The 13,429-nt window shown below is 36.2% G+C and overlaps 1 protein-coding gene across 1 annotated transcript in view; it reads right to left on the reverse strand.

Annotated features, from left to right (window-relative positions):
• Positions 1 to 13,429, reverse strand: part of CEP192 (centrosomal protein 192) — a 92,719-nt gene that overhangs the window by 16,265 nt on the left and 63,025 nt on the right. The window contains exons 39-47 of the mRNA XM_074858514.1: positions 12,878 to 13,054; positions 12,117 to 12,377; positions 11,780 to 11,898; positions 9,606 to 9,715; positions 7,948 to 8,089; positions 5,516 to 5,688; positions 5,036 to 5,159; positions 1,749 to 1,854; positions 131 to 335 (exon numbers count right to left, since the gene is read on the reverse strand). Of these exons, the coding sequence (XP_074714615.1) occupies positions 131 to 335; positions 1,749 to 1,854; positions 5,036 to 5,159; positions 5,516 to 5,688; positions 7,948 to 8,089; positions 9,606 to 9,715; positions 11,780 to 11,898; positions 12,117 to 12,377; positions 12,878 to 13,054 (1,417 nt within the window). The remainder of the gene's footprint in view (positions 1 to 130; positions 336 to 1,748; positions 1,855 to 5,035; positions 5,160 to 5,515; positions 5,689 to 7,947; positions 8,090 to 9,605; positions 9,716 to 11,779; positions 11,899 to 12,116; positions 12,378 to 12,877; positions 13,055 to 13,429) is intronic.

Raw genomic sequence — 13,429 nt, forward strand, 5'->3', positions numbered from 1 at the left:
TCACACTTATCAGACTCAAAGAACAAAAACAAAGTCAAGGCATCCAAGTTCCCAAACACGCAATACAGTAAACAAAACCTCTGAACACAAGATACTACAGATGTTGCATTTACTAAGTGAGCAATATTACCTGAGCTTTGGCCAGGTCTTGTTTTAGGAAAAACAACGGTTCTGCTCTTTATTTTCATTTTTGTTAGAGGGAGCACTGAGAGAGGTTTTGCCACATGAACAGTAGGACTTCCAGACTGTGGAGTAAATACACCATGTCTTCTAGATGGACAGTCTGCTCCAGACACACTCTCTGCAACTGCCTCTCGAATCTGCACTTTAATAAACTTTGGGCACAGTTTGGAGAAAAAGAAACATTTAAGTAAGCATTGCTATATTAACTAGTCAAACTATTTAGCCCTATTTCCTTGAGCTGTAAGAAGTCTTGTTGTTCAGCTTTACATTCCAACAGAGAAAGTATCTCATATGTTAAATCACCAGGTCTCCTCTAACTTCAGTTCAACGTTTAAAGATTTTTAGGACAAGTTCAACTTAGGAGAATAGGAAAATTTACTGAAATTTTGCTATCCAGACATTTTAATTCAATAGGAATAATAACTTAAACTAGTTAAATGTAATTGATGACAACTACTGTATTCTCTGCTTGCAGAGAATGAGAACAGGGCTGCCTCACACAGAACAAGCTTTGCGTTCGCTTCTGCTGCATATACAGCACTTCTAAAAACTTCAGTTAATGCTAGTAAAATCTTAGCGTGCTTTTTGCTTAACTGGATAGGTAGCAAAGAAATGGCAAAAGCATTATCAGATCTCTTACAATTTGATTGGTTTTGCTATATTCTCTACTTTTGTCCTAGTAGGTTTCTTCTGTTAAAGTCTTTTTTCATATTGTAGAGTCTAATACAGTTAACTATGACCACAGTCTCCACTTTCTTCTCAACTCTTTTCAACAACTTCCCTGTTTGTTTGGCTTTTAAGGCAGTTTCCAATTCTGTATCATACCTCACCTTCCTCCATCAAGAAGGAAAGTAGGTAGATATGCTGTTTTATCCTTTCAGTGTCTTTTATTTCCTTCTCAATGTATTGTTATAACTAACACAAAGTACATACTGGATGTAAACATTAAAAAAACCCAGGTGTTTATTTCTTTGGGGGAGATTACTAAGGAGTCCTTCTGCTTTTACACTGATGAAAGAATAAAGTGTTGGGCTTCATAAATTTTATTTATATGCTTTAATTTAATCAAGGGAAAAGTCTTGGATTAAAATGCATAAAGAGCATGTTCTAGATATGCTTTATCACAGACTTGTCGGCCAGAAGCTTAAGTTTACCTTAAAGGAGTTCAAAAGGAGCTATGGCGACTTGTTCAATAACCTCCTTTAACTTCTTTTGTTTTAAAATATTATAAAGGCTACTATATATGCATGTGTACAAACATATATTTTGCTTTTCTAGAAAATTATGCATAAGGCAGTAGTGGGTATACAGATGCAATTTTGTTGGCAATTCAGCCTAAGTGTTCACATCATGGTATTTCTTCAGAGATAAATGAACTAAGAATCTCAGTTTGCAAAACAGCATCTTAACTATGTTTATTCTTCTCTTTTGGTTTTTCCCCTTACAAGAGAACTTTACAAATTAGAGAGAATAGTGGAGGTTGACAAAACTGCTGTCTCATACCTAAAAGGTTTTAGCAATGTTACTAGACAGTTGCAATCTCAACTTTCAAGTAAGCCAGGTACCTTTTGTCCATTATCACAATGGATATAAATTAGGCCACTCCAAGGAATTAATGAAGGCTTTGTGGCAAGTGATGGAGTAGGGCTCACCAGAATTAGTGTGCTGCTCCTAATAAAAGAAAAAAAAAAATATTAGCATGATCCTCATATTAGAATGAGTATCTACAACAGATCTCCCTAGCCCCCCCAAAATAAAGGATGCACTTTTAAGGCAGCAAGTAAGTGACAGTGATCTAGAGAGAGTTAAATTCAAAGTATTCAGATATCTAATATATTATCAAGCTTTAGTAGTCAGAAACTTAACACACTTTATAAACTTGTCATTGATGGTTGTAATAAGGGGTCATAGTGAAAGTCTTATCTATTGTTAACATATATGTCTGCTTTACGTAGCCTGTCTGGTTGTATAACTACATGTTTCAGAAAAATAAGCTTCAATACTAGTCAACGAGGGAATTGTACTGTTCAAACAAAGTATACAGCACAAATCACACTTCAAGAATCTCTGAAAATAATTCTAGTTTTAGAGAAGCAGCTTCCTTTCCTTCCTCCCATGCAGAACTGATCTTAGAAAAAAGAAAAGCTTTTCAATGTTATCAATGCTCTCCATAGTTATGTAGAGTAAGGGACACTGAAAAGTCTAAACTCACTTGAAGCAGTTATGGCGTCACACAGTAATTTGATCAGTGAGAACATAAAATTCTGATCTACAATATTCCATATTCTATACGAGAGACATTTAAATAAAGGAGGAGAAAAAATAAGGAATGAAGTATTTTTAAAATGAGTACAAAATTGCTGAACTAAAGGTCATTGGTTGTATGTTCACAAAAGCACTCAAGCTACACCTGAAGAATTAGCTTAAGATGTCATTAGCACAGCACTTTGCATTTGAAAAGTTTTATGTGGAACAAGATCAGTCCCCATAGGAAAGTCAGTTCCATAATCATTGCCACAATATGACCATCTCTACAAATTCCAACTAACAGATGTGAATGTCCTTAGAATATTAAATCAGGATACTGATATTTCCTTAAAGAATTGCGGGGTTTTTTGGAATCTCAGCCGTTTTTAGAATCTTTTCACTCATGGTTCTCTCTCTCATATACAAGCTGCATTCATAAGAATATGATTTACTAAGTACACACACTATCTATTATTACAAACCATTCCACTGTCCTACCAGTTTGTCTTTGACATTTACTGCAAACTTCTCATGGAAATCCAACTTGCATGGGGTCACAAAGCACATATCTCTAAGAAGAGTCATATTCAGCCTCAAGACACTACCTTCCAGTATTCGCACTGCCATGGAAAGGAGTAGAGCCCAGGGAAGAAACACTTTCCAAAGGCAGATCTCACAGCCTTTGGAGATTCCAACAGTCCCTACTCCAAAAGTGCAACTCCTTTCACAGCACTTACCAATACTCCCAACACTGAGGCACAGCAATGTGCCAGAAGCTAGTTTCAGTTCGCCTCCACAAGAAAATCTCCTGGAATGCTACCAAATTCGGTAGGGACTCAGGACTTTATTATTCCACATTCAGGCAGGTTAGAGGTTGCCTTCAGCTCATTCCATGGACCTTAAGGGGTTTAGTCAAGGTGAAACAAGGGGTGGTCAGCTTACTCTAGCAAGGCAGTGAGTCCTTGATCTTAGGACCTTCTTTCACCATCACTGAGAAATCAGACCTCCTTTCCCGGCCTATATCAGTTCAAGAATTCTGTCAGCCCAGCCATCGCAATGCATAGTATAAAAGATTCTGGCTGGCTCCTGTCCTGACAGGATGACTGCTCTTGGCACTGCAGGCAGATGGCCATGGAAAGTAGAAAACTGGGCAAGCGCAGCTTGCTGTGCTTAAGTTAGCTGTTCCCACGGGTCTGTTTCCTACTTGCAGGCCTCTGTTTTTGATCCAGACTACTTACTTGGACTCAACATGTGAGGTTTCAGCTCATTCTTTTCCAATGAAGGGAACATGTTTTAAAATTATGCAGTGCAAGAAAATTGCTTGCAGAAGGCCTTCAATTCCCTCTTCTTAAGAAATCATTCCAGACAGTCCTCAATCTAGGGTATGAGACAGTCAAGATGTCCTTACTTTCACAGCTACTGGGAAGTTGTTCATTGTTATCTCTTTTTGAAACTGTTGTTCTCAGCACTGATTGAATCTGCAGGGAGTGGCAGATACCCTAGTCCTTCCAGAGAATCCTCTTTATTTTGTTCTCACTAGTGATGAAAGTTCCGCAGCAATACATCCAAGAATTTACATCTACATGAATATGGAATTAAGTGTTTAAATGTATCATATCTTGCACAGTGATGCAGGACTGAAAAGTAAAGTATCTGCTTTGGACAAACATCTACAGTGTTCAAGCAAGTACTGAAATAACACTGAAAGCAAAACCTACTTTTTGTGGAACATGAGACTTTTTTTTTTTTTTTTTTTTTTTTGAAGATGAGAATAGCTTAACAACAGGGTCTTAAAAGCTCTTCTGAACTGACCTTAAAAAAAACCCCAGAAATTTAGAAGTGAGAAGTGGTCAGAACTTTCAAGCATTTTATTGTGAAAGATATTGTTGACATCTGTGAGAAGTCTCATACACACACCAGTTCCAAAATACTGCTAATTAAGACACAGGTGACCTGACATTGGCTTTATCAATCTTTTCATACCTACATATACTGAGAAACCAAAGGTTGAGTGGCAAAAAAGTTTTGTCAGAACACAAAAAAAAACCCACAATCAAGTTCTGATTAGTATCAGCACATTTGCGAAACAAATCTCTAAGTCCCCAAAAAGAAGCATTCTATGAGAACTGTTATTTTTGGGTTGGTTGGTTCGTTTGTTGGGGAAGGGAGGAAGAAGTCCTCTTTGATTTTAAACAAACAGGTCATTTTTAAACAAAAAAACTATCGCGAAAGGAGATTTTTAAAACTTCAGCTTTGTTGACCATCCAAGCTCATGGAAAATTATGCAACAATAATAGTATTCTCGGGCACACAAAACTCCTGGCCTCCAGGTAACTTTGCTGGTGGCAGAAGAACATTCCCCCTACACAGAACTACAAAAGGATAAGGTCCTAAAATATAAAAGCTAGATTTGCATGTTAGTTGACAAAAAGACTATACCCTGGAAAACTAACTAACTAGGGTATAGTCTAAACAAACTAAAATAAATTCCTAAAAACTAACTAAAATTCCTAAATTAATTCAATTCTTAAACTAACTAAAAATAAATTCCTCCAAAATCTCACCACACTTTTACACATAAAGGAAACCTGGAGAAGAAACTTACCCTGATTCAATAACTCCATGTTGCGGGGTTATAGTAAGGCAGTGAGCTGGCCATGAAAGCTCAAATGTCAACATCCTATTAGAATCGTTGACAATTTGTACATGTCCAGTGTCTGCTGTTCCACCTGTAACACAAAAAAGTATAAGAAGCTAACATGTACAAAAACTCACAGAAGTGCCCAAGATTCAGAGATGCACCAATTAAGATGAAGCATCTTCTGCCCTATTTTCACCTTCACAATGCTTTAAAGTCTTCATAGCTATGCAGTGCATATTATATGTATACACAACACAGGGCACACTACCTCTGACAGTAATCAAAACTGTGTTCAAACCAAGTTTACTGTTTAGATCTAAAACTACTGCAGCAAGATTATTGGCCAAGTCAGATTTACAAACGTAAAATAATTACAAACATAGCATGCAGTACGGTTATTTTAATACTGGAATGGTTATTTTATTAACTTCAAAAAATACTTACTAATAGAAGGAGATGTCAAAGTCAAGTACTCAGGGTTAACAGACCAAGTCTGTTGAGTGTCTGATTTATTCTGAACCAGATCATCAGTTTTTACAGGTAATGGAGGACCCTGAGGTCCTTTAACAGGAAGAACATCCAAAGCTGCACTGATATGTCTGACAGAGTTCTCAAACCTGAAAACAGATTGCATTAAGCAAAAGTAGTAATAAAAATAATTTATGAGTAATTATAATAGCCTGCTCTTAGTATATCTCAAAATTTGGTACTGAAATACAATGTTCTTTACATGGGCCTTCAATTTAATTCAATTCTCCATTATTAAGAAAAAAATCAATTCAGCAGCTGTAGCATGACACAGCTTTTTCAGAGAATGTTTAGAAGTGGAAGGTACCATTCAGAATGGAAGATACTAAAATAAACAATTATCTTCAGGTGATAATGAAGTAAAATGCTTTCTCTATATATATTTTATTCAGATTAAGCAGGTACAGGAGAGAGAAATAAGGCAACACAAGTTGCATTTCAAAGAATGCTGGAGGTCAGCAGGGACCCTTTGGAGATCACCTAGTCCAACACCCCTGCTCAAAGCAGAGTTAACTACAGCAGGATACTCAGGACATTGTCCAGTCACATTCTGAATTTCTCCACACACTTTACAACCCATTTGGGCAACCTGTTCCAGTGTCTGACTACCCTCACTAGAAAAAAAAAAAAAGTTTTTTTTCTCACATTTAAATTGAGTTTCTTGCGTTTCAGTATGTGTCTACTGACTCTTGTCCTGTCACTGAACACCACTGGGAAGACTGTCTTCCTCCTCTTTACTTCCCTATCAGGTATTTATACACATTGGTAAGACCCTCCCCCTGCTCAAGCTTTCTCTACTCGACACTAAACAAAACCAGCTCTTAGTCTCTCTAATCCCTTGATCATCTTCATGGCCTAGCATTTCACACCTTTGTTTGAAAAATACATGGCAGGTGAGCTCATATATGTAAGCTAAGAAGCTGTTATTTTAGGATTCAGCATATTCTCTCAAGTTAAAAGCTTAACTAGCAACAAGTTGGATTTTAAATACTAAAATAAAAGCAAAAATCAACACCTAAAGAAAAAATAACTTTTGCTCCATGCAACATTGTGCATACAGCTCTTCTTCCTATTATTTCTACTTCTATTTTTAAAGCTTCTGAGAATCCCGACTCAGTTCAGGACAGCTGAACTAGCCTGTGAGAATTCATCCCTTAAAACAGCAATGGAACCAGGAAGGCAACTGATCCATAATTCCTTGACATGGAATTTCCTAACAATCAGATTAGTAGTTAACACATTCAGATCTTTTCTAAGAGTTACAGCCTACTCAGAAAATGAAGATCCTCATGATGCTTAGCCAGGGAATAAATTCAAATCTAGAAGAACTGATAAGGCTATCAAGTAGAAAAAACAAAAACAAATTACTACCACCAAAGAAGAGAAGTGTCCTGCTTGCTGTTGCAGATACTTGTTTCCAACCTCTAGCTTCACAATCCCACTATGCCTGACAAACACCTTGCCAGCCGACAAATCTGTCAAGTGTCCCAAATTGTTCAGCATCTGGAGTTCAACACATACAAGCAATTCCAAAACTACGTCTACACATGTAGATGTTAAACACAACAGGACTAGGTAGGACCCTTTCTTCACCTATGTAACATGGTCTTGAGAAGAACAAACATGAAGACTCAATAAACAACCTATGCAAACATGCTCCTTACAGTGTTAATATTCTCATCTTTATTTCGGTTTTATGCTACGCTATCTTACTAAGTAGGACTTGTATAGGATTTGAACATTTCTTTCCCTTTTCAGGGCTCCAAATGATAGGGCAACCTGTCTAAATAAAAATGACAGGTCCATTTTGAACACCAGGTCTCTGCCAGTCCTCCAAAGAAGTCCTCCCAGTAATGGACCACTTCATTCGAGGGAGTGACAGGGGTGTGGGTAGCCTCAGTGCTGATCATTCTTTTGATGAGTGTAGTACATACTACACTGAAAGACTGGCATATGGGCTGGACAAGGAATAGGCCACTAAGCCTCGTAATATAGCTCTATTTCCATCCCAGACATCAAAAATTCATTACAAGGAATGAAGTGCTTATAGTCTTATTAGGACAAAACCAAGAAATGCATTTGGAAAAAAAACCAGTTTCTTCAGATGAATAATAGGAAGCTGCAGATGAAGTCAGTTGAGGGAATAGTTTAAAAGTTACCACAATGGTTTAAACAGACTACATAGAGAAAAATAGTGAGAAGAGCACCTAGGTATTCACTGGAGCCATTCTCATTATAGACCCAGCTCTTTCACTTGTCAATTTTCATCACTGACATTAAAATCTTTAATGAAAGGAGATGCACTTCAGTTTGGCATTATTTGACTGTTAGCCTTATAGTTACATTACCTGTCTGATTCCAACTGACATCCAGGAGACCGCCGAATTCCATCCTGATGAGAAGTGGAATATCCAACCACAAAAAGGACAATCTTCCGCATATTTGCATAGAAAAGATGGATATCATTTGTTCCCCGTGGGATATCACATACTAAAAATGAGAGTAATACAGCAATTCTAGTAAGAACAAATCTATAATAGAAATTACACAACAGAGATTTAGGATATAGACCTAGTTAATAGTCTGTTGGCTAAGATATCCTAGATATTTCAGAAAATTACTTACTACAAGTTCAGTTATCAGGCATAAATCAACATTAATATGAGATGTAACATATAAATCTAAATAAACACCAATTTTAACTTTTTAGTTGTGACACTAACCTTTGCATGTAATTTCTTAACAGGTTTTTCAAATATCTCTGTGGATTAAGGTAATGAGAAACGAAGATCAAAACAGTCTAGGAATCCAATTTTACATCAAAAGCAATCCTTATAGCCAAGACATTCTATTCTTTGAGCTTTTTTTCAGCATCATCTCTTTAACAGTCTTTCATTTAAAAGGCCAAAAAGTAAAAAAGCATTTAGATGTTGAAAAAATAAGCTATTTTTCACCTAAAAGATAGCATCTTACAGAAAAAAAGAAAAAAAAAAAGACATTTCTTAATTCTAGGCACTACTATTAGTTCCTGCAAAGTATTTGAGTAAATAAAACAATTGTGACCAAATAGGGAAACCATAAGATATATTTCACAAATTCAGGAAGGAACACTCTCAAAAAGAGACAGAAAAACATTAAGATCCAAGAGGTAGGCCTCGTCTTTTACAGAAAGGAAAAAAAAAAAATAAGAGACAATCAAGGATGTCTAGGCTCTAACTTTGGCTTAAAAACTTCCGAGCATAGTCAAGAACTCAAGTATCTTCACTAGGATTTCACCTCAACCAAGATGAATAATCAACAATCTTTACTTTTCCAAGTAAAGACAACATACAATCTACAGGGAAAGAATCAGACTACAACATTTATTCAGGTGTAGTAGCCTTAGAACAGTAATATCTTTCCATATATGAATAGAACTAGTTCAAGGAACAGGGTCTGACAGTAAACTTGTTCATGACATTTATGGGACTGAATGGGGCAGAGTGGGGGGGTGGGGAGCGGTTTGGTTTTTTGGTGGTTTGGGGTGTTATTTTAAGGACACCTTTACAATATACTGCATTCTTCAATAAATTTTAATAAATTCCTTGCTAACACAAGCAAAGTACAAAAAAAAGAAGTTATTTAATTTGGGAAGGATAACATTTTAATGTCAACGAAGTTGTCTGCCTCTCAATTTTCAAACATAAGATATATCTGTGTACGAGAAAATGAATCTTTCTCAATTATTAACAGTAAGGCAAATGCTCTCCAAATAAACTGAGCATTTTTAATGCTGTAACATTCATAGACTGGGGTTTCATTTTGCTAGGAAAAAAAGTACAGTAAATCATTTAAACAGACAGGCATTGAATGAAAGCAAGCAAGTTCTGCTCAAATTGAGAATTTTGCTTCTATATTTATCAAAAAAAGAAACAGTGGGAAAATAACTAGGATTCAAGCCTAAAAGTACATTTTTCCACCTGAAAACAAGTATTACATTTTTTCTTATAACAAATCATACGCTTACCTTCTGTCACAAGCTGCTCCCCTTGAAATTCTTCATCAAATACAATGTTTCTCAATAAGTCATCTTCTGGTATTATATGTTTTTCTACCTCGGGTTTATACATCATACCTCTGTTAAAGAGATAAAGAAACAAGAGTCATTAAATTACACAAGGTATTGGAAACAACAGTTTTAAAAGATTGATAAGATTGTCAAGAATCCAGTGTAATTTTAACTTTATCATTTCTTGAATACACCAAGCTCAAATTTGTGAGCATTCATTTAAAACTGAAATCTTTTCATAATCTTAAAATGGTTAAAAGAAACACCTGCTCTATTGCTGCACAGTAAAAGGAACCATTGAAATAATGGCTACCATACCCTTGTCATTCCAAGGTACTTGTTCTCTGCTGTCAGTCACACCTACCTAGATTTCTGATAAGTACATCAGGCATCTAAGTGATTTTTCAATCACTACAGGAAGCAGAATGCTATTTTGGTCATGAGTGAAAGCCTTTGAGGGGAAAAATTGACTAGTTGATGGCAGAGTGGCAGCAGGTGCCAGCCAACAGCAGGAACATGGAGCCAAGAGCATGACTGCCAACAGGACAGAAAATACTGGGAGGCATAGGGATATAAATAGTCCTGCGAAAAATGGGAAGCTACAGGTCAGTAAGATGAAACCTGGCACTCAGATAGGGTCAGAGCTGTGGAGGTGGAAAGAATACCTCAAGCACTACTAACTCTCAGGTCTAAGCTACCTACCAGGCTGCTGACTATGTGTATTTTTGGAGCAAAGAACTTGAGCCACAGGTTGGCAGACTAGGCAGATTATTCATTTCTCATTCCTGCCCCTAAGCCCCAAGTAACCTTCTCATTCTAGCACAAAATTACAGGATGGGGTTTGACTGGCTTACAGTACTCAGTCATTTCAAGAAATAAGCATCTCTTTCAAATTATCAAGGGAGACTTCAGAGAAGCTCCCACCAATAAACAACCAACTAGACCACCATGTTCAGGAACCAAATGCCATACCTGCTACCTAATAGAATCAGCAGTAAATAATTTCACTCGAACCAATGTCCAGAGTCTGAATAAAAAGTTTCCAACACTACCTATACAGGTGCATCAAGCTTCTCAATGAGTTTTCTGTTGATCAGTAGATCAAAGCTTTTACCCAAGTATTTTTGTCCTTTGAGAAGGATTCAATGATAGTGAGCATTGCTTCAGACAAAAGACTTTATACAAAAAATCAGCAACAAGCATCTTCTGAGATATCCAAGAGAAGCCAGTATTTTATCAAGGTCACAAATGCAGCTATTCCCTTAGCCTTTTATTCGAAGTCATACAGTTAAATTCAGCTATGCTTAATACTTTATTTGGATAACAATAAATGCAATGACTTTCATAAAGTTTCAGGCAATCACATTTAAAGCAATAGTCAAATACCACCATTCTGAAATTTTGCACTGAATGATGATCAGCAGCACCCTAGTGCTCTGCCTATTCTTAACATTTTGCATTACTATACACCATACAAATCAGAAGTGCCACTTATGTCATTAAGAGCAGAGCATGCCATTTTTGTGCATCTAAGTTATGCAAATTGAAATGCAGAGTAACACAGCCTCTACTTAAGCTCAGCACGATACATTCTACAAATTTCATCACTGTGATATGAGCATATGTAGATGTTATTTCTCTCACATACACATCTACTCAAACACTGTCTTCATCAACAGAATTCAGCAAACCAAGATGCAAATCTTGTTCAAAACTTAATACTACTGAATTTCAGTACTACTCCCTTCATGAGCCTTTTCTTTAAAAATTACAGCTACGTACATATCAGAAAGAGAGATACCAAGACAGAACGCAACTCTCTTCCAATACAAAAAAAGCAAAAGTTCTCCCACAAACCCAACACACTCAAATTCAAGAATGTAAAAAGAAAATAAAACCCTTAGCTAGGATTGTAGCTACAGTATGTAAATAAAACCACAAACCAACCAAACCCCCACCAAACAACCTACCAGATGTAAGACTTCCTAGATCTCTCTACATTATTGACATCTTGTGGTTTGTTCTTGCTATTTTTGGAAGCATGTTAAAATCATACTCATTGTAGCATACACCTGTAGTTTTAACTTTTTATTAAACATCTGTCTCTGTTACAATAGCAAAGTACATCTTACCTACGATACTGCTGCCTAGCAACTTCATCTCCACAAAAAAAACATATTGTCGATACCAATGTGTTTGTTTTATGGAAGTTCTCTTCCTTTTCCACTGGATTCCATGTTACAGTAATCACCTGATAAAAATAAATGGACAATATACTCAGAAAAAAAAAATCTTATCAGTATTAACATTCAGAATATGAGTCAACAAATTATTGCAATACAAGTGAAATAGGATTTAACAAAACTTAAGTGAGGTTTTAATAAAGAACTAGTCAGACACATTCTCACTGATCCCATTTAATTTCATTTTAATTAATAAAACTTGCTCAGAATCTGGTATTATACGTACTGCATGTGTTCCTTCTCTTAGGACAAACTTCTCTGGAGATACCATCACTACCGGAGGATCCATAGCTGGCTTTGTCTGTAGGTTTGCAAAGCACAGTGCTTTAACATAGGCAGCCCGAGAACCTGTATTTCTGATGCGGAAGGAAGTTTTCCTCACTCTTGCAGGCAATAATCCATCCAGTGTTACCATGTAACTATCTGACAGTTTTTTAACATTTTCTAAAGTTATATTACTTGTTCCTCCATATCCAGATAAGGGTATCTGGGGTGGGAAGAAAAAAAAAAAAAAAAATAGTACTTCAAATGAAAGAAAGCTTCTTACTAAAACTTCTGCACATCTATGGCGAACTATACAAAAAGACAAATGAAAACACTTAAAATGTGAAGATGTTGCAAAAAATAAAAAAGCCTAAGTTTGTTCAACCTGTTTCAAGTTCTACTGAAAATTCATTTAAGACCTACCTATAAAACAAGACAAGTTCAGATTTTCTGCCTGTTCTAGAGTTAAAATCTTGGGCTACTTTTAACATACTACATAAACATCTTTCTTCTTCCTTCACAAGGGGAAAAAGTGCATGCAAAGCTGAATGTTCGAAATGTAAAATTCAGTGTCCACATGATCTTTAACAAGTATACAGCTACACATACTGTGTATCTTGGAAAGTTTCAACTTTTTGACAGAAAGAGCAATTCAGTGCTAGATTTACAATAATTATGAAAAAAACACCTAGGTTTAAAATTATTAGAAGTTGTGACTCTTACAGTAAATTTAATTCCTGGCTGTGATCGAATCCCCAGCTGTTTGATTTCCAGCTTTGCAAAGCAGCAAGTTATTCGAGTAGGTGCAAACATTAAGTATATGTTAGTATCTTCTTTGGGACGGATTTTGAGTTCCCAATTACTCGTTAAGCGTTCTTCTGATCCAAATATACTTTGCAGCTATAAAAGTGAAGACATCAGAAATGATTACAACAGGAAAAACATAATAGTAATAAGACTTCACTACTAACCCAAAATTAACTTCTTCAAAACCTGGATTAACTCAGTTGACAATGGCACATATTTTAGGTCGCAATGCTTAATACGCAACAGAAAAAAATAAGTGCAAGATACTTTATATTCCCACAAAGAGCATATCGATGTCTCTCAATTTAGACCACAAGGTTTTTGCCTTCAATCCACAATAGGGTAAAGCTGAACTTAACCAGCACTACATTAATGCTGTCTCATGATTTTAGATACTGGATCTTGAAGATTTTAGATACTGGATCTGAACATCTGAGGAAAAAAGGAGATATAAATGTATGCATGCTA

This window comes from Strix uralensis, chromosome 1 (genome assembly GCF_047716275.1).
Source record: "Strix uralensis isolate ZFMK-TIS-50842 chromosome 1, bStrUra1, whole genome shotgun sequence".
Taxonomy (NCBI): Eukaryota; Metazoa; Chordata; class Aves; order Strigiformes; family Strigidae; genus Strix; species Strix uralensis.